Source organism: Palaemon carinicauda, chromosome 3 (assembly GCF_036898095.1).
Source record: "Palaemon carinicauda isolate YSFRI2023 chromosome 3, ASM3689809v2, whole genome shotgun sequence".
In the NCBI taxonomy this organism is placed as follows: Eukaryota; Metazoa; Arthropoda; class Malacostraca; order Decapoda; family Palaemonidae; genus Palaemon; species Palaemon carinicauda.
Window position 1 is genome coordinate 136,298,118 of NC_090727.1, and position 27,715 is coordinate 136,325,832.

The following is a 27,715-nucleotide window of genomic DNA, read 5'->3' on the forward strand; positions in this document are numbered from 1 at the left end:
CATTAACATCATCATTAAGACTTATGTGGAGGTTACACAGACTTCTTATGCTATGTATCTTTTTGATATTCGTAACTTTAAAGCAAACGAAGTTTTTTTAAACAAATATGAGTTATACCCAAATACAATGTTATCTTTCTCATTTCAACTGTCTTTAATACTAACAATTCGATTTATAATTACCAGAAAAATTTCAAGAATACTTCAACTTTCGCTATGCCAATTTGCTCTCTCTCTCTCTCTCTCTCTCTCTCTCTCTCTCTCTCTCTCTCTCTCTCTCTCTCTCTCTCTCTCACTGAAAGGAGGGAATTGCAGATTTGGCGTAAGATGCTACTACAAGCATCCAAAGATATGCCATAATTATGAAATATATGGTAAATGTGCGTATTTAGACGGATATGGAGACGAATGCAGAGATCTACATCCAAAAATATGCAAAACCCTGAAAGAAGGAAAAGGAGGGAAATTCAACAAAAATTTTCGATATATGCATCCCGCAACCATGAATGAAAGTCAAAAACTCAGCAAACAGAAAAGAAAAATGAAAGCAAAAATGAAACAAAAAACCAAGCCGAGTATATGCCGCGCCATGCACAAAAGGTCCCACGATATGATGCCTTTCAACCCAAATATGTAAAATTAGAGCCCAACTACAAAGAATGCATCTATAATGCCAGGGGTTGGTGCAGATATGAGGGATAATTGCAGGTATGCACACAAAAATAAATATGAAGGCGAAAGAGCAAATACAATAGAAAAGTTGGATTTTTTAATGGCAGAATTCCGGGAAATGAAGAAAAGAACATCATATCAGAACAGGAAGGAAGCATGGGAGAATCCATATTATTGCCAATATTAGATAATGGAGATGAAACACAAACCATAATAGTGATGAATGCACAGGGTTTAGTCACGAGTAACTCTAAAAGGAAAATAGAGTTCTTAGAAGAACTAACCCAAATTGAAAAAAATAGATATATTAAATATAAGTGAAACATGGTATTCCCAAGAGACTGGCAGTGACGACCAGATAAAGGGTTTCCAAACATATAGATCAGTGAGAACAAATAGGAATCAAGGGGGAACCGCAATATATGGAAGAGACATAAATCAAGGAAAAGTCTGTGAAAAATACAGCAACACAAAATGTGAAGTGATTGCGGTAGAATTTGAATAGGAAAAATTAGTGAATATTGTAGTTTACAGACCCCCAAATACTAAGGAGTTTGACATAATAATAGAAAAAATAGGTGATATATGTAGAAACCATAAAGACTGGAATATACTCCAATCCGGAGATTTCAACTTTCCTTTCGTGGATTGGAAAGAACGGATAGAAGAAAGTGGCTGTATATAACATATAAAAAAGAGAGTAATAGTAGCGCAGAAGATAAGAGACAGTTTGAAAAGCTTCAAGATATGCTATTAGAACATAATATGCAACAAATAAACCACATTCCAACAAGAAAGGACAATGTCCTAGATTTAGTATTTGTGAATGAGGTGAATTATGTTAAAGAAATAATAGTGTATAATACGGGAATTTCAGACCACAATGCCATAGAATTAATAGTCCATTCCAAAGAAAGTGAACGCTGAGATAAACAAAGCACAAAACGATGGGAAGGATAAGGAAAATATAATTTTTATGGTAGGAATATAAAATGGTCAGAAATAAATGAAGAATTGAACAAAGATTGGAAAAATGTATTGGTAAGTGATAATATATAGGTAATTACGTATATGTTGTACAAATTACTGGAGAAAATTGTTGAAAAATATGTACAAAAAAAAAAAAAAAAAAAAAAAAAAAAAAAAAAACATCAAACATACATACCAAGAGACAGAAGGATCTAATTTTAGAAAATTAGAAAGTGGAAGAAAAATCTTGCAAAAGAAAAAAATGTATGGAAAATGATGGAAATAAAATGTAAGATAGAAAATGCAGAAAAAAAGATTATATGATCGAAAGAAAATGAAAAAGGGGACTTGGAAGAAAGGACGCTTCAAAATATCAAGAAAAATCCCCCAAGTACTTTCCTCCTATGCAAAAAAGATGAATAAAGGGAGATTAGAAATAGGCCCTCTAAGAATGGAAGGACGGTTAACGAATAAAAAAAAAGAAATATGCAACATATTAGCAGAAAAATATAAGCGTGAATTCACGCCGAGAATTGCGAATGAGAATAATGAAACAGAAATGAGAGAAGAAAATAGTGAATATCTAACGGATATAGATATTAATGAAGCAAATATTGTGCAGGCTATAAGCGAAATTAAAAATGGATCCGCGGCCGGGCCAGATGGAGTTCCAGCGATTTTGTTAAAAAGAAAACTGCACACACTATCGCGAAGCCGCTTGCAATACTGCTAAGACAAAGTGTAGATATGAGCGAGATATATGTTAAACATAAATTAGCATATATAACCCCTATTTTCAAAAGTGGATCAAGACTAGAGGTAAGCAATTATAGACCAGTTGGTCTAGCATCACATATTATGAAAGTGTATGAAAGGGTAATAAAAAAGAAAATAATGAATCATTTGGTAAAATATAATTTGTTTAATATTGGTCAACACGGTTTTCTGCCCGGAAAAAGTACACAAACCTAACTGATAGCACACTATGAAAACATATATAAATATATGATAAATGAAAAAGACATAGATGTGGTATATCTACATTTTGCAAAAGCCTTTGACTAGGTAGACCATAATATATTAAGAGAAAAAAATGAGAAAGCATAATATTAAGGGAAAGATAGGAAAATAGATAAAAGAGTTTCTACAAAACCGAAAACAGATAGTGGTTGCAAAAGCAGATGAAGGTCAGGTAATATCTGGCGTGCCACAGGGTACGGTATTAGCTGCAGTGCTGTTTGTTATTATGATCTCAGACATAGACTGTAATATTAAAGACTCTGTAGTGAGAAGTTTCGCCAATGACACGAGAATAAGTAGAGAATTTACTTGTGATGAAGATAGGAACTCATTACAAAGAGATCTAAACAAAATATATGAATGGGCTGAGATAAATAGGATGGTATTGAACTCTGATAAATTTGAATCAATAAATTATGGAAACAGAGAAAGAATGGTATATGCATACAGGGGACCTAATAACGAGACAATCACAAACAAGGAAGCAATTAAAGACCTTGGTGTAATGTTAAACAGGAATATGTTATGCAACGACCATATAGCAACACTGCTGGCTAAATGTAAAGCAAAAATGGGAATGCTATTCAGATACTTTAAAACAAGAAAAGCTGAACACATGATTATGCTTTACAAAACTTATATACGTAGTACACTCGAGTGCTGCAATGTGATATGGTACCCACACTACCAAAAGGATATTGCACAAATAGAGCGTGTACAAAGGTCCTTTACTGCTAGAATAGAAGTAGTTAAGGACCTTGACTACTGGGAAAGACTGCAATTTTTAAAATTATACAGTCTAGAAAGGAGAAGAGTACGCTACATGATAATCAAGCATGGAAACAAATCGAAGGAATTACTGAAAACATCATGGAGCTAAAAATATCAGAAAGAGCAAGCCGAGGTAGATTAATAGTGCCCAGAACTATACTAGGAAAACTAAGGAAGGCACACAGGACATTAATCCACTACGCACCAGCATCGATAATGCAGCGACTATTTAATGCGCTGCCAGCTCATCTAAGAAACTTATCAGGAGTGAGCGTAGATGTGTTTAAGAATAAGCTCGATAAACACCTAAGATGCATCCCAGACCATCCAAGACTGGAAGATGCAAAATACTCCGAAAGATGCATAAGCAACTCTCTGGTGGATATGCGAGGTGCCTCACACTGAGGGACCTGGGGGAACCCAAACAAAGAATAAGGAAATAAGGTAAGGCGCTCTCTCTCTCTCTCTCTCTCTCTCTCTCTCTCTCTCTCTCTCTCTCTCTCTCTCTCTCCATGAGATCTACTGCTCTTATCATAAGAGTCTCATTTCCTATAATGATGAGGACATTTATTCAAAACACAAAAGCAAGAAACAAGGCTTTTAACATCTTCAATAAAAAATTCAGATTAAGTACTCTCTGATATTTAGATGGTAAACGGATCTATTTCTATCTCATTCATTGAAATTATAAAATTTAATGTAGAACCTGTCACACTAAACTAAAAGCAAATTGCATCATACTTTCCTCTCCTAAATCAGAAAAATTAAAAGAATTTCTCTGAGCAAGACTCAATAAAACTCCTCGTGAAATACCTGCATACATACTCATTCTTATATATATATATATATATATATATATATATATATGATTATATACATATATATATATATGATTATATACATATATATGTATATATATATATATATATATATAATGTATGTATATATATATATATATATATATATATATATATATATATATATATAATATATACATATATGCATATAACTTCATATGGTGAAAGGGTTTGCGTATCGCGATGATCAACATACTGTGACGGGCCGAGAGAAGGTTGTGACTCGAAGGCAGGATGAAAGCAACTAAGTGAGTTTATTATTGAACACTCTCCTTTATATACAATAGCTCAAGGCAACAGGGATTTTCCTGTTCAAAATCTACACTGTTACCATTGAGAAAAACAGACATGTTTATTCAGGTTCTTTTTAGTGCGAGGGAAGAGCGAAGATACAAGCACAAAATGAACTATGTACGATCGTGTGACACACGGTTGGTACATGGCAACCCCCCCTAAAAATGACAGACTGTACATGTTAAATAGGGCGCCCTGAATCTGGAGTGGTAGTAGCAAAAACTGCGCCGATTAGCGGCAGTGAGTGGCTGTAGAAGTCTTTGGTTGGGGCGCGAGCGAGTGGTGGATGATGGGTGGCTTTGTTGCCGCTCCGACTCGTCACGGGGTAGGCGTATGTGTCCTACGGCATTCATAGGCGTGTGTGTCCTACGGCATTCATAGGCATGTCCTACGGCATTCATAGGTGTGTGTGTCCAACGGCATTCATGTCAGCTTCGGTTGAAGTTGAATAGGTGTCCTCTTTGTAACGAGTGGAGGCGTTGATGGAGGTTTTGAAGGTCATGAAGTGGCTGTCCATAAGGGCGTCGGCTTTGGTCATTAAGTCCTTTATGGGTAAACTATCGACATCGGGTATGGCAGCGCGTACAGGTTTGGGTAAACGGCTTACCCAAAGGGCACGACGTAGGTTCACCTCACGAGGAGAGCCGTCTGCGGCAGGTTGCAATCGAGTGATACTGGTCATTTTCCCGAGGATGAGCGAAGCCCTTTGGTCCCCCAACGGTTGTTGAGAGAGCTGAAAAAGCGTTGCTATACGGGCGGCTGGTGACGGCGAGTACTGCTGCAGAAGGTATGCGTTGACGGCGTCATAGTAACGGTGAGAGGCGGGGACGGGGGAGGCGGGAGGAGCGAGTGACTCCGGGGTCACCAATGTGATGGGCCGAGAGAAGTTTGTGACTCAAAGGCAAGATGAAAGCAACTGAGTGAGTTTAATATTGAACACTCTCCTTTATATACAGAAGCTCAAGGCAACAGGAATTTTCCTGTTCAAAATCTACACCGTTACCATTGAGAAAAACATGTTTATCCAGGTTCTTTTTAGTGCGAGGGAAGAGCGAAGATACAAGCACAATGTATGATCGTGTGACACACGGTTGGTACAATACTGCACAAGTACACACATTTTATACACTGTATATGTATATATATGTTTATATATATATATATATATATATATATATATATATATATATATATATATATTTATATATAAATAAATCAATATATACATATAAATATATAAATCTATATATATATATATATATATATATATATATATAAAATCAAATATTCCCAATTTAGATTGGCAAAATGTAGGTATTACTAGTTATAAGGAATACCTTAACTTCTTCAGATGTGCATGTAACATAGTTACATTTTATGAATCTTGGGATGAATTGAAAAAGGTAATGGAAGATTTGAATAAAGAAAGCAAAAATGAAGGACTGAAAAAGAATATGAGTAAAACTAATATAATATTCAATGAAAGTGCAAAAAGACAATGACTGAGAGATATGGAAGAACCTCTTAGAGACTGTTAATGAATATACGTGCTTAGGACGGACAGTGAGTATTTCTCCAGGAAATGAGAACAAAATTAAAAGAAGAATAAGAATCGGGTGGGAGGCTTTTGTTAAACAAAATGAGATCATGGAAAGTAAAATGTTACTTGCTCTAAAAGAAAAGTATTTAATCGGATGGTCCTCCTAGTATAAATTTATGCATAAGAAAATTTGAGCACTAGAAAGTAAGCTAGGTAGAATTTAAAGCTATGCAAAGAATAATGATAGAAATAACACTAAGAGACATAAGGGCAACATGCATACTAGATCAAATTAAAGTAGAGGATATTCTACATGTAAAAAAGAAATGAACGTGAGGAGGCCATATAATGAGAATGTCAGATAATAGAAAGACAAAAAAACAAAAAATAACAGACTGGGTTCCTTAAGATTGCAAAAGAAACAAGGGAAGGAAGAGAAGACGATGGATTGACGAACTATTAAAATTCGTGATTATAGACTGGAATCGAAAGACGATGAACAGACGGGAGTGGATGGATGTCTGAGGCCTTTCTTCTGCAGTGGACTAATAACGGATGATATATATATATATATATATATATATATATATATATATATATATATATATATATATATATATATATACACACATATATATATATATATATATATATATATATATATATATACATGATAACTCTTTAAAGATAATTAATTCCCCATTTACCTTTATATAAAATTCACAAGGCCTATTTTGTCCGGAACAGAAATTGAACAAGGAACCGAAAGGTGCTTCAGTATATCCAATCTTAACCCGCTAATTAAGGACTATTCATGCAAGAAGTATATTCTAAATTGAAGGTATGTTCAAGTACCTTGATTACGAGAGAGAGAGAGAGAGAGAGAGAGAGAGAGAGAGAGAGAGAGAGAGAGAGAGAGAGAGAGATTCATGCGATGTGAAATTCGTTTTTCGCTAGTTTAAAAGAAAAATACAATAAGATTAATGAGATGTGAAGCAGGCTAAGCAACGAGAACTGAAGAACAGGCTCTTCTTAGCCTGAGGATAAAGCTGAGAGAGAGAGAAAGAGAGAGAGAGAGAGAGAGAGGAGAGAGAGGAGAGAGAGAGAGAGAGAGAGAGAGAGAGATCCTTGGCATTTCGCTATATGCCTCATTGTGCAATTAATTGTCTAATTGGTGGCTGCTTATCGTGGTTACTCAACCTCCGTCTGGGAAGGTTCTTCATGTCCCTCGGAGGGCCCTCCACACCACTCTACATCCCTCTTCTCTCCCTCTGCCGCCGTCGCAGGGATCCCCTGCTCCTCGGTACTCCATTCCTTCACTATTGTATTGCCTCCGTCATGGCCACCTGCTGACGTTTCTTCGCCTCTGCGGGTATCCCTCGCTCTTCGCCATAATTGCCTCTGTTCTTACGGCGGAGTCTCTCTCTCTCTCTCTCTCTCTCTCTCTCTCTCTCTCTCTCTCTCTCTCTCTCTTTATCTATGTGGTTGTGCGTGCGTGTGTATGTGTGTGTGTGTTTCTGACAACCCCGCCCACGATCATACAAGGAAATAAAATAGGCCAAGCCACTATTCTCTCATCAAATCATAAAAGGATGCGAGCTCCTATAAGGGTTTTGGCGATGTTGAGTAATACACACGCTGATATAAGTAACAAAAGCAGTTACCGACAACAATGTACTGTGCACTAAGAATTGTTCTGAAGTTTAATTAGGTTGCTGTGTCGTTTGTCACCTTTATTTAAAAACACTTTTTTATTTGCGGTCTAATGTACGCAAGTACATACTCTTAGGTCATAAGGTAGGTCACTGATATCTGTTATCTATCATGACCTACATTAAAAAAAGCATCTTCATCCAATTCACTATAATGGAGCAAAACCCATTATGTAAAGACTATAAAAAACTGATGACTTTCTTGATAATAAACGGGTAATATGCGGTGTAAAATGTTGAATAATTTCAAACAAACATGATAAAATGACTATAGAGGTCCTGTAGAGGGTAGGGTTCCCCTGCTGTATATGACCAGAAAAGCAGCCCGTAAAATAAAGTAAGTAAAGTATGAATTACATAAAATAAAGGGCTCAGAACGCCATTCAGTGCAATGACATCAGTAATGAAATAACAGTACATCTTCCTGAGGGATATAATCAGTTATTTAACCTCTAAATAAACATTTTTTTCCGACCCACTGGACACGGCGAAGCTGCTAATTCTTACAGCTGTTTATACGTGTTATTTTTATATTTGCTGTAATTGCTTTTTATAGCCATACACAAGTAAATAATGGAATTAAAGTTCAGAATTAAATAAAGATCATAATACCTATTTTTCGCCGGCATCTTCTACCTAAAAATTGAATGGGGGTTGTGTGTGGTTGGGTGTGTCTAATATATTTGGTAATTATACACGCACAAGTAACACCGAATAACTTCAATATTAAACATTGAAAATCCCATACGCAAATCAAAATAAATAAATTAACTTATTTTCCTAACCCTAAATTATGCACGAATTCAAATTGGTTGTGAGAGAGAGAGAGAGAGAGAGAGAGAGAGAGAGAGAGAGAGAGATTCAGTCGGTTATCTGCAGACGATGCATTATCTTCTAGTCAGAGCTGAATCCCGTAGATTTATGCGAGATTTACTGCAGCTTAACGTTGGGATGACACGAAAGACACTTAATTTATGACCCTTTTTTTTTTTTTTTATCACACAACACATTACCTCGCATTAAAACAGGCTAAAACAACACACTAATCTTAAGATACTTCATTGAAATTAGGCTGGCAGCACTCTAAAATCATTCCCGATGGCAAACAGACGTAACAGCATATGCGATAATGCAAGTGCACCAAGCTACGCACACACACTTAAAGAAGCACGCGCTATTTACGTTTTCTTCTACAGTGCAACCGCCATCGAACTCCACATCAAAAAGTCGTTGAATGTAATAAACTAATTTCAACTCGATTCTTCCCCCCCCCCCCTCCTCACAAAGAAGAGAACCTACATATCATCCTCGACCGCCTGCATGAAGGGCTAGTAATCAGATACGACAAGTATATGTTTAGTGACAAAGAAGTGGCATTCTTGGGTCATCACATCCCGACCGAGTGTGTTCACCCCCTCACTGAAAAGGTATCAGCAGTACAGAAGGTCCACATGACCTCGACTGTCAAAGCACTGCAATAGTCCTTGGACATAGTGAACTTCTATCACCTGCTCTTACCAGCAATTGCCACCACTCTCCGAACCCCCCTCAGCGACTCCCTCAAGGGCAAGCCAAAAATCTGAAGCGGGACCCCCTTCAGGTGGTGACCTTCTTTAATGTGAAGAAAGCCCTATCAACTTTTACTGCTATGACCTTTCTAATGCCAACTAGGTGGTAGGCTGGCTAGGGCACCAGCCACCCGTTGAGATACTACCACTAGAGTGTTATGTGGTCCTTTTGACTGGCAAGACAGTACTACATTGGATACTTCTCTCTGGTTACGGTTCATTTTCCCTTTCCTACACACACACACACCGAATAGTCTGGCATATTTTTTACAAATTCTCCTCTGTCCTCATACACCAGACAACACTGAGATTACCAAACAATTCTTCCTCACCCAAGGGGTTAACTACTGCACTGTATTTGTTCAGTGACCATTTTCCTCTTGGTAAGGGTAGAAGAGGCTCTTTAGTTATGGTAAGCAGCTCTTCTAGGAGAAGGACACTCCAAAATCAAACCATTTTTCTCTAGTCTTGGGTAGTGCCATAGCCTCTGTACCATGGTGTTCCACTGTCTTAGGCTAGAGTTCTCTTGCTTGAGGGTACACTCGGGCACACTATTTTATCTGGTTTCTCTTTATCTTGTTTTGTTAAAGTTTTTATAGTTTATATATTAAATATTTATTTAGATGTTGCTGTTCTTATATTTTATTTTTCCTTGTTTCCTTTCCTCACTGGGCTATTTTCCCTGCTGTGGCCCCTAGGCTTATAGCATCCTGCTTTTCCAACTAGGGTTGTAGCTTAGCAAGTAATAATAATAATAATAATACACCAACGGATGCCAGTGATATTGCTGTTTGGTGGTACTAGAACAAATGATCAACGGATTGCCCAGTCCAAGGATGGGGAACCCTTTTTTTTTGGATGAAGGCAATATTGCAATTCCTCAATGCTCATTAAGGCCGCATAGAATTTTGTTGGTTATTTTATCCTCCAAGTAATCTATTAGTAATCTAAAGAGTGACAGGTTTATAAAAATTTGAAGCATTACATTTTCAAATATCCGAATAAGTACTTTTTATACAGGTAAGCAGTAAATGAATTATACTGAAAACTAAATTTCAAAATATTTCATTCAAGTAAATGAATAATATCGAAAGCATGTCATTTTTAAATTACTTTAGTTAAGCAAGTAGGTTCTTTGTATTCAGGTGATAAGTAAAATAATATTAATCTTTTGGAAAGGATACCTTATAAATATGAACAATATAACCTTTTCAAATACTTTATATTGCCAAGTAGGTACTTTCTATACAATCACATCTCAGAGAAATGCAACATCCCATAAAAAATTATATCTGTTTAAACACACCTTTTTTCATTGAAAAAAAAAAATTATTTCCTTCTCAAGATGTTCAATAAATCCCTAGTTTTTAACCATCATAGCTGGAACGCCATTAGTTCATAACTTATCGTGATAAGGAAGTAAAATTTAGTCCTCCTTTGTGACATTGCTTTTTGAAGTTATTAAAATGTATGTTCCTCGTGTCCTTCCGTTAAGGTTACCTAAGGGAAGCCGTTTTTCATACAATCAAAACTCATCAGTGAAAGCAGAAATAAAATATTTTTATGGCAAAAATCTGGAATCTGTTGATTCACCTAAAACTATCATAGAGCTCAGTGAGGAGATGGACAAAACAGGAACTCCCTCGTCAATCATGCGTTAAATCACTTACTCACTGCAACTAGCAGTTTTTCCTTGTCAGCTACAACAGCTGTTGCAGCTGACAAGGAAAAACTGCTAGTTGTGTTGAGTTAGGATTCATTGAATTCAAGGAAAAATTGCTTCCGTTCTCTGGGAGGTACATTACTGAACACAACTTTCATATTGTCTGTGTGTACGTATTCGTATGTGTGTACATAAGTATGATTTCAAACACACTATATTCAATGTCAAAGCAGAAATATACTTCACGTACTGTACATATTTCAAAGGCCGTAGAAGACCGCACTTGGTGGTCCAGAAAGCCATTTGCGGCCTTAAGGCCGCAAGTTCCCCATCCCAGTCCATTGGCCTTCTTCAATATAAAACTTTCCAAGGCTGAATCCTGCTACTCTACCTCCGACACCAAACATTTTAGCCAGTCCTAACAGAGCTGTTAGCTAATTTCAAGAAACATTTAAAGTGAGTTACGATGAGTACAGTAGTAGTTAATGAAAATAAACTATATATCTCTATAGGTCATTATTCTTTCTCTTTCCTTTATCTTATTTTAACAGAGATACATTAATAGTATTTCACACTTCACGATGAATGTCATTAAAGTCCCACTCAGAACAAAATATGTGCAATGAAGAATTGTAGGGGAACACTGAAAACTCAGCTGATCTACAAAGAAACTTGTGAAGTAACACTTAAACGAGAACAAAATCATGCTCCGGATCCAGCAAAGCAAAATGTACGAATTGTTTTAGGCAAAATTAATGAAAAAAAGCATCTAATTACAGTGTATCACTATGAAGAATTATTGTCAGTGCAGTATAGGAGTTGGACGACGAAGCAATGGCATGAGTCCCTAAAAAAGGCGCTCTTATAACTTATTCAACGAGGACGTTATAAAAACGCAATCTGCTTTCCTGAACCTACATTAATTGATAAATTACCATTTCCTGAAGAATTTAAAACCATTGCCATATATGAAGATATAGATGCCACTTGTGATTCAAAGAAAATAATCTTATTTGCTAGTGAATTAATGCTCGATTAACTTGCCAATTTAAAAGTCTGGATGTGTGATGGCACATTCAAAGTTGTACTTGAATTGTTTTAGCAATCATAAAATCTATGTTGTTAAGGAAGATTTTCTTTCTTCCCTTGTTTATATTGTGATGCCAGATAAAACTCAGTTAGCATATGAAAAAATATTTATGGTTCTGAAAGACAAGGTTCCAATTTGTAACCCTGAAAACGTAACATTAGATTATGAAAAGTCTGCTACTAATGGTTTTACGAAAGTGTTTCCTATTGCAAACATAAATGGATGTTTCTTTCATCTGTCACAGTTAATGTGAAGAACGATACAATAGACTGGATTGACAAATAGCTATGTATCTAACCCCAATTGCGGTCTTTATCAAAAGATGCTTGCAGCCTTAGTGCTTTTTAATCCTGGTCATGTGACAGATGCATATGAGAAGCAAAATGAAGACATCGAACGTTTACGATTGGATGAAGAAATGCAAATGTTGTTAGCTATACCATAACATATGGAAGGTTTAATTGTTTTTTCATTATTATTAAATGTTTCGTACTGAATCCTTTTCATTTATCAGTGTATTTTACTCAATGTCTAACAAAGTTTTAAGTAAAATTATCATTTTACATACCTATTGTTAAAACGTTTGTTCTGCTGAAATAAATATGATGGCTAAGAGCAAAGTATATTTCATTCCACTAACTACCCCAGTACTCAACTAAACAAAGCTACATGTTTCTTGAAATTAGCTATATTGGCTAAAAGGTATTTTAGGACCAGATGCAATGAATTACTAGCTATTTTGTCCCACTAACATTTTTAGCACCAGTTATGATAAAACTAGCCCTTTTGTTGCACTAGATCAAGTGTACTAGCTCTTTTGGGAGACGATATTTTGGGTGGCACCCCTCTCTGCCATTTCTGAATGCAACTGTACAATTCAACACATCCTAGGTAAAATTAATCATATCGCTGACGCCCTTTCTAGAAACATGCTGACAGCCATCTACCTGTAAATGGATTACAGGGCCTTAGCCAAAGGCCAATGAAATGACCCTAAGTACCAAACCTGCATGAGATCTTACACATCCCTCTGTCACGTCAGAACCTGCCTCCATGTTTCAATTGATCCATGACCCCTCACACCGATTTAGTGCACAGCTACCGAAGTGGAAGTTCAATTGGTATGGCATTACTAAAGCTGCCAAACATTTGGATGCGCCTGTATTTGATGTCAAACTGTAAAAGTGCATCGACACACAGATTCGGATGTGGGCACATTTCCTCAACCTCAGCGTCAATTTCCTCACATTCACATTGACGTGGTTGGCCCCCTACCAGTTACGTTTTCACAGTCATCGATTACTCAACTTGATGGCCTGAAGCCATCCCTATGCAAGATGCAATACCCACCTCATGTAGTGGTGCCTTACTTTCTAGCTGGATGGCAAGATTCAGCATCCCAAATCCCATTACTTCTGACAGGAATGACGCTTTCACCTCTCAATTGTGGGCATCATTAGGGCATCTTCTCAACAAACTCACTTCATTTATAATCAATCCTTTACGTTATCTTTTTTTTATACTAATGTCAACCTTATCGCAAAATTCATTAGATATAAGGATGAAATTGCCAAACTTATATAACCCCTTGGATCCCTATAAGTACTTGTGTTGTCTGTAACTTAAGTTAGTTGTTCGGGAGCGGTCGTATATTTCTCCTCTACTCTCATGCACTGGCTCGCTAGGGGAAAGGTGTATTGACTATAAACACATATACACACACACAAACACACTCCAACATATATACACACACACACACACACACACACACATATATATATATATATATATATATATATATATATACTATATTTACATACTGTATATATACATATAAATATATATCTATATATATATATATATATATATATATATATATAATTTATATATATATATAAATATATATATATATATATATATATATATATATATATATATATATATATATATATATATATACATATAAAATACAAGTAAGCCTTGTACTCACATTCGCACGATTCGTGCTTCAATCCTAGTACGCATCAAATAGTAGACCGAGTAGCAAACGGGTACTAGGTCCCACCTAGTGTGAAAGAGGACTCGATACTCGAAAATTAATTCCAATAAGACCTGCTTAAAGCCAGAAAGTAAAGAACTTCCGACGGACAGACATTAAAAAAAAAACAGAATAATGAATATTTCATGACCAAAAGACAGGTACAGGAACAAATGAGGAAAACTTTGAGCTATGTTCTCTCCTTTGCAAGAAAGTAAGAGTCAAACTATAATCGAGGACATTAGTAAATTATTCCATGTTGTAAAGTAATTAAAATGGCATCTAATTCCAATCCCTTGTCATCAGTTCGAGAGAAAATGGGGGAAAAGATTTGTCGAATACAAAGTTAACATGCTTTACGAGTCTTTTCATTTTGATTATAATTATTCATGATTAGCATAATGCATTTGTCTCTTTTGAATTCCAACGCAGATACAAAAATATGGAAATTCAATATGCAACATCAAGCCATTTATCATCCAGGCCCCCACAAACTACAGTTACTGTCATTTACATTATTTATATTTTATCTGCTGTATTTCTCTTTGGCGCAGTAAACTTCAATAACGTTCCTAAACATTATTCACAGGTTTATCAAACATTTTCTAGACCTCTCCTCTCACTCCCAATTTATTCTGATTTATAGTTCTTTATAACTGTATATCATCGCACATTCCTTGTACAGTATGCACCAAAATTCATGTGACCCCATTTCTGTAATTTTCGTTCGAAGGTCACTAACTGTCAACTCTTGCCTTCTTTACATTTCTACTGACGCTAGGTTCCGACGACGAAATATCTTGGTAACTTAGCTCAATAAAAGATGCAGTTCACTAAGCAAGGTTTTAAAGCATCACTGCTGTTTTTCATAAAACACAGTAATTTCTAATTATGGTAAAACTGAAAAGACATACTTACTTCCTGGCTTGATGAATTTTTGCCTCAACTGCCAGGCTTGAAGGATGCTTGGCTTAAATGTGAATGTTTGACTACGCAGCTTAGTTTAAAGGATGACTGGATTAACTGCCTTGCTTGAATGATGCCTAGGTTGGCTTAATGGCTGCTTGGATTAACTGAATGGCTTGATGGATACTTGTCTTAAATATCTGGTTTGAAGAATGTTTGGCTTAAATGCCTGCCTTTATAGATACTTGATTTAACTGCTTATCTCAAAATATGCTTGACATAACTGCCTGGCTTAGTGTATGCTTTGGATAAATGCCTGGCTTAATGAATGCTTGGCTAACTGCCGGGCTTGATGGATGCTTGGCTGGATACTTGGTTTAACCAACTGGCTTAATGGAAGTTTGGCTTAATTCTTTGTTAAAAGATACTTAGCTTAACTACCTACCTTAATGAATGCTTAGTAGGTTGGCCAGGGCACCAGCCATCCGTTGAGATACTACCACTAGAGAGTTACGGGGTCCTTTGACAAGCCAAACAGTACTACTCGTACATTGGATCCTTCTCTCTGGTTATGGTCCACTTTCCTTTGCCTACACATACACCAAATAGTCTGGCCTATTCTTTACAGATTCTCATCTATCCTCATGCACCTGACAACATTGAGATTACCAAACAATTCTTCACCCAAGGGGTTAACTACTGCACTGTAATTGTATAAGGCTACTTTCCTCTTGGTAAGGGTAGAAGAGACTCTTTAGCTATGCTTAGTAGCTCTTCTAGGAGAAGGACATTCCAAAATCAAACCATTGTTTTCTAGTGTTGGGTAGTGCCACAGCCTCTGTACCATAGTCTTCAACTGTCTTGGGTTAGAATTCTCTTGCTTGAGGGTACACTCGGGCACACTATTCTATCTTATTTCTCTTTCCCTTGTTTCGTTAAAGTGTTTATAGTTTATATACGAAATACTCATTTTAATGTTGTTACTCATCTTTAAATATTTTATTTTTCCTTATTTCCTTTCCTCACTGGGCTATTTTCCCTGTTGGAGCCCCTGAGCTTATAGCATTCTGCTTTTGCAGCAACTAGAGTTGTAGCTTAGCAAGTAATAATAATAATAATAATAATAATAATAATAATAATAATAATAATAATAATAATAATAACTGTCTGGCTTGATGGATGCTTGGCTTTATACCCTGCTTAATGAATGCTTGGCCTAACTGCCTAGATTAATGGATGCCTAGCTTGATTAAGGCTTAGCGTATAGTTATTAAAATTCTTAAAATTATGATTATTATGATTATTAAAATTGTCTTTACTATTAGAATTATCACCTCCATTAAAATTATTCTTATTATTGGGATTATTAAAATTATTATCATTATTTTAGATTATTTCTAAAGTAATTAATATTAAATTATTATTTTGATTAAAATTATTAAAAAGGATGCTTGGCTTAACTACCTAACTCAATTACTCGCTTTTCTCATAAATACACATTATCTCATTGCTCCTCTGTTCGGGCAAGCAGTACATGGATGTGCTGGGTATACCATCCATAAGGGTCATTATTAAAGTATAGTAATTACCTATAATTCATATCACATTCCTCAAATATGTTTTGTTATCGCTTTTCTCGAAATTAAACATTATCGCATTGCTCCTCTGTTCTAGCAAGCAGTACGTATATGAGTGCAGACAACATTCACGTGGATCACTATGGTACATTCAGTACCTAATATTTATATCACATTCCTCAAATGGATTTGCTCCACTATGACTCGCCTTTCTCGCAAAAGGACATTATCATATGTGCTGTGCATACATCTGTGTGGGTCACTATTAAAGTGCCATAATTACCTGTAAAAAAATATCGACTTATTTAACAAACTCCAATCGTAAAGGATGCTAACATATGTCACATTCAATTTTTATTTTTAGCAACAATCAAATTCTACACATGCAAGCAACTGTGCAATTTTGCAGCCAAAAATACACATGATATATTTTACACACTGATGTGAAAATAGAGAAAAAGAACTAGTCTTATTACTTAGATTTCATTACAGCTAACCTTGACCCAACTACCCAGTTTACTGTTTCTTTCTATCAGTAACGGAATCTATATGCTAAGCTCGCGTAAGTTCTATCAGAGTCTAGCCTCAGTGACATCATCCACATCATTCTCCCTACAATCACTCACCACATTCCTAATCCTCATCATTTTTTCCCTGCACTCACTCCAACTGCAGCTCTGTGCGAGATTTGAGAACCTGGGCTATCACAAACAATTAGGCCTACAGGACATGGGATATATTACCATAGCTGAATACCTAGGCCTAGTAGATCTTCAATTAATATCAACTCTATATATGAACTCCTATAAACAACTACACCTCAAGAGACTAATGTACCTGAAAAACAATATATTTAGGCATAAAGTATCCGGGATAATAATTACTCTATTCATGTGAATATCAATGCATATCTGTGCACACACATACATACACACACACACACACACACACACACACACAAAAGAGAAAAAAAAATATTCAAATATCTTATACTTGTTACGATAACTTGTCTAGATTACGCCCGTAATTATAATTAATCTTTCACAGGGTACTAACACAAATATGTCTAAAATATTCATCATGATATTGACACTCTTGGAACTATATATTACTAATTGAAATATCGCAAAATTAAGGGAAAGCAGAGAAGTAAAGATTAAATATAGATAGAGCAAATAAACTCGGAAATGTAAAGCGTGTGAATCTACTCATTAAAAAGTCAAGATGATTAGATGGTTATTCCATAATTTGATCACAATTGGAATAGAAATTCAAGTACCGTAAAATATTAAACCTCTCAAATTGAAATGCAAAACTATTAGAATGAAGACCGGGATCTTAAAAATTATCTAAAGAGAGAGAGAGAGAGAGAGAGAGAGAGAGAGAGAGAGAGAGAGAGAGAGAGAGAGTGCTTCTACCTACCCCACATAAAGCAAGAGTAGATCGGTGAGGAGAGTGAGAGCAAAGATTTCCTGGCTTAGCAGATTCCTCAGATTTCATTGCCACCCATCACCGGTCGAACCAAGGTAAATGAAATCAGAGAAATAATTTTATTTTGTCAAAAACGTATGCCACCTGTACAGGTAACTGATAAACACATTCCGTGATGTGCTTACGCAGAGGCCTATAAATACATACGTATATATACAGTATACATACATACATGTGTATATATATATATATATATATATATATATATATATATATATATATATACATATAGTATATATCGTATATATATATATATATATATATATATATATATATATATATATATATATATATATATATATAGTATATATCATATATATATTTATATATATAATAACCCACAATGTATGAAAAATTGAATTTATTTAGCTTTCGAAAGGACAATCTCCCTTCCTCTTCAGATAACAAATGGTTACAAATTTTTGAAAAAACAAAACCGTCGTAGTCTTAGCAAAATGCTGTTAATTTTCGCTAAGACTGTAAGGGATATTTTTTTTTTTTTTTTACGAACCTTTATGTACATCATTTCAAAGATTTTTAACCATTATTTTTCTGAAGATGAAGGGAGATGGTCCCTTCGAAAGCTAAATAAATTTCCTTATTCACACGTTGTGGGTTATTTCATTTATCATAAATACACGGAAAATTGTGTGAAAGTATGTAATACATACATACATACATATATATATATATATATATATATATATATATATATATATATATATATATATATATATATATATATAAACACACACATGGTAATCAGACGACCTGCCTTATCGGAGTGATACTAACTAGCACAAACCCGTTCTAATATTTAGGAACCATCATTACCAGAAATGGAACACTATTTGTAAATTCAAGGAGAGAATAAGGAGGACAAAACAAGCAAAGGGAATCTTTAAATCAGTTTGGAGGTCAAATGGAATATCAGTCACAGCAAAATCAAAATATACATTTCCCTTGTCAGACCGATAACAACTATTGGGCACCAGTCGTGGCACAGCACAGTAACAACTGATGCAAAATTTCTCGCCTTTGAGAATCAAGCATTGAGAAGAATTTTGGGAATCAAATGGCAGCAGCATATAACAAATGCTGGAATTTGTGAGTTTGCAAGGGTGTCCAATATGGACGATATAGTTAGATTACCAAAATGGAGGAGGATGGAGCACATCACTAGAAGGGAATACGAGTTAGTCCAAGATGAACAGTACACCTGAATATAACACACTGGGTAGGAGGGGGTATGGTATACCACGAGAAACGTGGCTAATTTCAATGCAGAGGGAGGTTGGACCTGAGAATTGCGTTGAGTTGATAGAGATGGCACTGGAAAGACATACATCATGAATTCATGGAGGTAATATGCGTCACGCAGGTGCTGGAGGATTAACTATATATATATATATATATATATATATATATATATATATATATATATATATACATATACATACATATATATACATACATATACATATATATATATACATATACATATACATACATACATGTATATATATATATATATATATATATATATATATATATACATGTATGTATGTATGTGTATGTATATATATATATGTATATATATACACACACACTATATAATTATGCGTAAACACACAGACGCAAACTCGACCACGACAGAGACTACCCATATCGCTTTCTGCTTGAAGGAAGCAGGTAGTAGGTTGGCCAGGGCACCAGCCACCCGTTGAGATACTATCGGTAGGGAGTTATGGGGTCTTTTGACTGGCCACACAGTAGTACACTGGATCCTTCCCTCTGGTTACAGTTCATTTTCCCTTTGCCTAGTAGTCTGACTTATTCCTTACGCATCCTCTTCTGTCCTCATACACCTGACAACGCAGATTACCAAACAATTCCTCTTACTGCAATGTAATTCTTCAGTGGCCATGGTAGATTGTTCAGTGTGCAATGGTAGATGAGACTCATTAGCTATGGTAAGGAACTCTTCTACGAGAAGGACACTCCAAAATCAAACCAATGTTCTCTTATCTTGGATAGTGCCATAGCCTCTGTACCATGGTCTTCCACTGTCTTGGGTTTGAGTTCTCTTGCTTGAGGGTATACTCGGGCACACTATTCTATCTTATTTCTCTTCCTCTTATTTTGTTGAAGTTTTTAGAGTTTATATAGGAAATATTTATTTTAATCTCGTTGCTGTTCTTAAAACATTTGATTTTTCTTTGTTTCCTTTCCTCACTGAGCTAATTTCCTTGTTGGAGCCCCTGGCCTTATACCATCCAGCTTTTCCAATTAGGGTTGTAGCTTAGCAAGTAATAATAATAATAATAATAATAATAATAATAATAATAGTAATAATAATAATAATAATAATAATAATAATAAAGCTTATACCATCCTGCTTTTCCAATTATGGTTGTAGCTTAGCAAGTAATAATAATAATAATAATAATAATAATAATAATAATAATAATAAAATTAGAATTCCACTGGATGTTCAATGTTGGCCCCTGGAGGGCGATGCTTACGGCTTCACCTACTGTATATAAACCTGCCGTAGTTGTTCTCCTTGTGAACAATCTATGTTCCATCAATCAATTTTTTCAGGGAGGGTTCCCGGTAGTGGACATCAATATAGTGTTGGTTTATTGGCCCCTGATTTCTGTGGGCCAGCTATATGTCTTCAGACTGTCGTGGTAGTGGGCCCAGTATAGTCTTTTCTGTGAGATTTACACATCTCTTCAGGGCATGAAAACACTCACACACATACATAGATACATACATATATAGATACATACATACATACATACATACATACATATATATATATATATATATATATATATATATATATATATATATATATATATATAAGAAATTTATATCAGATTATGCTCTGCTCAACGATTATTTTTCACTCAATCGTGCCGCGTTCTTTTCACAGTTTTACTGTGTTTCTAAACAAACAGTTCCACAACTGACGGAAATCACGGTGCCATAACTTTTCAGTTTTTGTTCTGAAATATTTTCTTAACATAAATTATTTTTGTTTATCACAATCTATAATCTTTCATTGATAATTCACATTACAAGTGACCGACATTTCCTCATACATACACGTTTATAAAGTGAAATTATAAGTTTTAATACTAAGTGGCAACTTGGAAACACCACTTTACTCAAAAGCCACACTCATTTTCATTACGGAATACTGGATCAACGATTCCTTCACATAATATTTCATTTCAACCAAAAGAACTTTTGATTATATTTAATTCCCTTTAGGAGGGATTAAAATTTTAGATTTGTTACAGAGTTGGAGCCATGGTAGCTATTAAACGTTGTAGCAAAACTGCGTGAAAACATAGCTTCTGCAATATGAAACTATACTCATTTTTTCTTAATGAGGCACATTTGCACTGACTCGCAGCGGTTTCCCCTTTTAGCTCGGAAAAGTTTCCTGCTATCTGATTGGTTAGAATTATCTTGTCCAACCAATCAGCGAGCAGTAAACTTTTCCAAGCTAAAAGGGCACCCCTGCTAGTCGGTGCAAATCTGCCTCACTAAAAGAATTGACTATAGAGGAGCATTCAGTAGAGAGCATACCTTCGCCACGCCAAAAAGTCTAATTCTGCTCTCAACTCCACTGGGTACTTGTATGTCGATGTACTTTCTTCAAAGTCTAATGATTTGTCCTTGGGTCACATCAAACATATACATAAGTTTCGTTGAAATTAGTTAAATAGTTTTTCGTAATGTTGTTCACAAACAAAAAGTAAACTAACAAAATATTTACCATTTACTTATTACTGCCAATTATTTTTAAAGTACTGCTGCGTACTTTTACTTTGATGTACTTTATCCAAAATGTTACAGATTCATCCTTCGGTCATACTCAACATGACTAAAAAGTTTGTTCGTTATCAGTACATTAGTTTTTGTGTAAAGTTGCGTACAAACAAATAAATAAATAAGATAAACATACAGATATCTGAATACACACCCTTCGCAAATCTTCGATTTTAGCTAAGGCAATTACCCTTCCGATTGACAGTACTTCACACCTCCCTCTGAGAAGTGCACCCTATCACACCCTTACTGCGCGGCGAATTCATGTGTGTAATCCCCACCCATCACCTGTGCCATCTCTCTCTACCCTAGCTATTTGGTTACGCGCCGCGCAGTAAGGGTGCACATCTATGGAGCTAGGTGTGCGAGGAGTTTCTGTGTCCAACTGTACAGTTTGGACTGAGGTTGCTGGCACTACCCCCTTCCCATACGGCTGTTTAAAGGCCTTGTGTGAACCTTACAACTTTATACAGAACCTAAGTCAATCTCTGATTAATCTTGCTTATCGAACCTTAGTGTTTAGAACCTGACATTTTGTAACATCCGGAGAAGAGAAAATAAATTATTAAGAAAAACCGAAAAAATAACGATAAAGATCAGAATAAGAAAAAAGTGCAAATAAACGGGCATACAAAATACAAGCATTAGTAAACAATCCTTACAAAATCAACATGGATAATGAACTGAAATAGGAAAATAATAAAGAGAGGGAGAGGAAAGGAGGGAGTGGGGATCCAAAGGACACGCCATCCATCAAACAAGAGAGCGAGAGGAGGTGAGCAAAGTAAGCTGAGGAAAGGGGAAATGGAGTAGGAAGTGAGAAATAAGGAAGAACTGAGGGAGGCAAGAATAAGTAGGATTGGGTCAGAGTAAGAAGTATTATTTCAATTTTCTGGGATTTAGTGAGAGCGTGGTGGATGTCTCGGGGAACAAGTCTCGTGTACAAAGAGAGAGAGAGAGAGAGAGAGAGAGAGAGAGAGAGAGAGAAATATCAATACCAAAAGTTTAGATTTGTATATTGAGGGCTACCATAGTATTACAGACGAGAGAGAGAGAGAGAGAGAGAGAGAGAGAGAGAGAGAGAGAGAGAGAAATATTACTGCTAAAAGTTTAGATTTTGTATATTTAGGGCTACCACGGTACTATAGAAGAGAGAGAGAGAGAGAGAGAGAGAGAGAGAGAGAGAGAGAGAGAGAATTAAATCAACTGTGAAATAACAGAATGTTCAAATTAAGAATGCAGGAAGGATAAAAGGGATCCTTAGCCATAAGATCAGTGTCCTGGATTTGTTGTATGTGGCTGGAGGATTGTCACAGCGAGGAAAGAGGCGTTGTTCTCTTCGTTGTTTCCTATGGGGGATAATTTGAAGAAGAAGAAGAAGAAGAAAACAATGAAATCAAAGGGAGGAAGATCCTAAAATAGGAATAAAATATGACTGAAAAACCCATAAGGAATCCAATGATAATATCAAGACGAAATATAAGAAAATAACACAGGAAGAACTTCATGGATTGAAATTGAATAAGAAGAAAAGCAATCAAACGAACGAGAAAAAAAGGAACCATCAATAGTGAAACGACAAACTCTTCAGAAAGATATGAAAAAAAAACACTCAATGCACTAACATATGTAAGAAATAAGGCAGTAAGATCAAAGCCACAATATCTTAGGAGTAATAACGAGGAAGATTCACATTGAAAAAAATTTTAACACACATACAAGGCATTCTTTCCTGCATCCACGTTTATAATTATCACCGAAAGTTAGATTGATTAAAAAATGGCATGGTGTAAATAGCATAAAAGAATAACTTGAAAAAGGGGCCGTGCCACGATGTGAGGGGCGTTTACCATATTTGTAAACTTCAAGGATAAAAACCTTACTTCTGAACCAGTATCTATATCCTTTACTCTCTCTCTCTCTCTCTCTCTCTCTCTCTCTCTCTCTCTCTATATATATATATATATATATATATATGAAGAGTTTGATAGTATGTGTATTTTTTATAAATTACACAGTGAACTTTATAGTTTTCTTTCTATCAGATGATGGACGAAAGTTATAAAATTCGCTGTGTAATTTACAAAAAATACACTTATTTTCAAACTCGTCGTTTATCCTTGTGGAACTTTTTCAGCATATCTTCTATCCCACCGTTATCCTTACATTCATGGGTCGGTTGTCCGACGCTCCCTCTCCAAGGCCATCTACCAAAGGCATTCTCTTGCACCGAAGCTCTTCTCTCCATACAATCTTTTACCATATCTCGCCATCTGATTCTGTCTTCCTCTCGACCTTCTCCCCCTAACAGGTTCCTCCCAAAACCCTCCTCACTCCCTCCCCACCATCTATCCTCAACACGTGTTCTCATCATCTCAGTCGTGACACTCTCATCACCTCTGTAATCTTCACTATGCCTGCCATTCTCCTCATTTCATCATCTTCCAATCTTCCAAGCAGTGATATTCCCATAATCTACCTTAGCATTCTCATCACTGTTTTCTCAAGCTTTGCTTCCTCTTTTTGTCTTAGAGCCCACGTTCTGATCCATGCATTAAAACTGGTGTTATTACTGTCCTATAGATCTGAACTTTTAGCTTAATTAGCATTTATTTATCAAATACCACTCCTCCTACCTCCCTCCCCTTCCACCAAGCTGTTATTATCCTAATCTCAACTTCAACCTCACAACCTTCCTCCTGACTTATAGTAGACCCCAAGTAACTAAAGTGTTCCACCTGCTTTATAACCAAGTCTCTACTTTCCTGAATGGCTACCCTACCTTCCTTACTGCTCACCATAGCTTCAGTCTTATCCATATTTACTCTCATGCCACTCCTCTCCATAGGTCTCTTGCCACTCTGAAACACTTCTCTGTATGTCTTCCTCATTTTCAGCGGTAATCACTAAATCGTCCTGCATACTGTACAAACAATTCCTACAACTCTTGATTTTAGATCTCTACAGTTAACACAATTATAACCACCACAAATAAAATGGGGCTTAATGCTGACCCCTGGTGTACTCCTACACAAATTTCAAAGGTTTCTGTTTTTTCAACAGCTGTTATTACTTTATTCCTCGTTCTTTTGTACATCGTCCCTACTCTTCCAATCAACTTCTCCTGGACTTTCCTCTTCCGCAAGCAGCAAAACATTACTTCTCTTGGTATTCTGTCATAAATCTTCTCTAGATCTACATAGGCACAGAAGAACTTCTGGTTTCCTTTAAGCATCTTTTCCTATAGCTGCCTTACTACAAAGTTGGCATCAACAGTCCCTCTCCCACTCATGAATCCATGCTGCTGTTTCCCAACCTTTACAATCTCTCTCAATCGCTTATCGAGTATCCTCTCAAAAACTTTCAAATCCTACTCTTAGTTTAATTCCCCTGTAATTACCACACGACTTCATCTTTCTTGTGAATATAAATACCATTAAACTCTCTTCCTTAGGCATTATATTCTCTTCCCAAATGCACTTAATAAATTTAGCATCAATTCTTTCTCCTACATAGCTATTATCTTGACCATTTCAATTTGTAACCCTGATGGACCTAGTGCTTTACCATTTTTCATTTTACTTAATGACCTTTACTTCTGTATTCCGTATTACCATCACTGGCCCCCTCAACCCGTTGTGCTTCTCTCAGGCCCAGCTACTCTCTCTCATTTTCAGTGTTCAAAACATTCTCTCTATCTTCCCGTAATACCTTCATCCATATGCAATATATTTTCATCTCTATTCTTGATAACTCCCAGTTGCCATAAATTGTGTATTTGCCTTTTGCTCAAGTTTGAAATCTTATAAATGTACTTCTCTCCTTCCTTTGTTCCTACCCTTTCAAGAAATTATTTGCTCTACCGCTCTCGCAATAGCTATACCTACTTTCCTCCTAATACCTTTTTCTTCTTCTCTATACTGTTCCTGTGCATCCATTACTTCCCAGTCCTTAAATGCCTCTGATTTTTTTTAACTGACTCTTGGACCTCTCTCAACCTTTTCAGCATATACTGGTATACACACATACATACACACACACACACACACACACATTATATATATATATATATATATATATATATATTATAACTTTAGAACACAGCTTCTCATAATAAAATTTTCAATTGTAGCTTTTATATTGAGGAACAGTACCAGCCCCGGAGGGCCAAAGGAAGCCTGTACAGACGTAGTCTATAAGTTTTCATGCTCATAAAAGTGTATTAGAAAAAAAAGTACATTGGACACACTACCATGACATTCTAAAGACGTGTACTAGCCCACTGAATTCAGGGGGGCTATAAACCAACAAAATAATTATATCCACGACCGGAAACCCTACCTCAAAGAATTCATTCATGGAACCCAAATTGTTCACAGAGAGAGCAACTACAGTATTCTCATGATAGCTGAAGCTGTAAGCATCGCTCTCCAACGGTCAAGATTGCACACTCAACGGGATTCTATCTATATGCTTCCTTCAAGCAGAAAGTGATACTGATTATATATCGCTGTAGTGGTCCGTGCGTAAGTCTCTCTCTCTCTCTCTCTCTCTCTCTCTCTCTCTCTCTCCACACACACACACACACACACACACATATAATATATATGTATATATATATATATATTTATACACATATATATATACACATATATACACATATGTGTATATATAGGCATATATATGTATATATACATATATATATATATATATATAAATATGTGTATATATGTATGTATGTATGTATGTATATATATACATATATATGTATATACGTATGTATGTATGTATGTATGTATATATATATATATATGTATATATATATATATGTATGTATATATATATATATATATATATGTATATACATATATATATATATATATGTTACGCTCAATGTTAATAATTGCCTAATTTGTACATTAGGCAGCGGAAATTGCCTAATGTGTACTTTAAGCAAACAGTTTGCCTAATTATTATATTGTGCAAAATGCGTGCCTAATCTGCACATTAAGCGAGACTTTCAGATTAGGCAACCATATTTTGCTTGAATTGAATAGAGTGACGAAGATGCAGTGGCAGGAGCAACAGCAGAAGTGGAGGGTGACGAAGATGCATTGACAGGAGCAACAGCTGAGGTGGAAAGTGACGAAGATGCAGTGACAGGAGCGACAGCAGAGACACAAAGTGGGTGTTTCCTGGAAATCCTAGATGCAGCTGATGCAGGTTAATTCAAAGCAGCAGTTCGGAAGACACGTCGTGGCAATCAATTAGTTCGACGATTAGAAGTTGGGCAGTGCGCTACATTGAGAGTTCCAGACGTTGATCGCGGCCCGACTGATCCGAAGAATCTTCTTGTGGTCGTCATGAAAGGAGAAGATGGGCTGTATACTGTAGGTTGCCGTGAGGGAGTTCTTGGATCCAAATACACAGCAGCTGATGTAAGTCCTATAGATCAGGTTTTGATTAAAGCAGATGATGTTCCTGATATTCGTCTCACTTTGAGAACAGCAACAGCAAAGGCTACTGAAGGACAAGGGTTTGTAAAGTGTCAATGTAGGACGCAGTGTCCGTCAGGACGATGCAGCTGCTGCAAGAAAGAAATGAAATGCAACTCTCGCTGTCACCCAGGCAGAGCGTGCAAAAATTAAGTGTTGTCAGTGTCACTGTGAATAACAGTTTTGTTTTTGTTTATTTGTGTTTA

At 35.9% G+C, this 27,715-nt stretch overlaps 1 protein-coding gene across 1 annotated transcript in view; it reads left to right on the top strand.

Annotated features, from left to right (window-relative positions):
* Positions 1-19,391, top strand: part of LOC137634295 (uncharacterized) — a 25,336-nt gene extending 5,945 nt beyond the window's left edge. Inside the window, exon 2 of the mRNA XM_068366649.1 lies at positions 19,164-19,391. Coding sequence (XP_068222750.1) covers positions 19,164-19,391 — 228 coding nt within the window. The remainder of the gene's footprint in view (positions 1-19,163) is intronic.
* Positions 19,392-27,715: the final 8,324 nt, after the last annotated feature.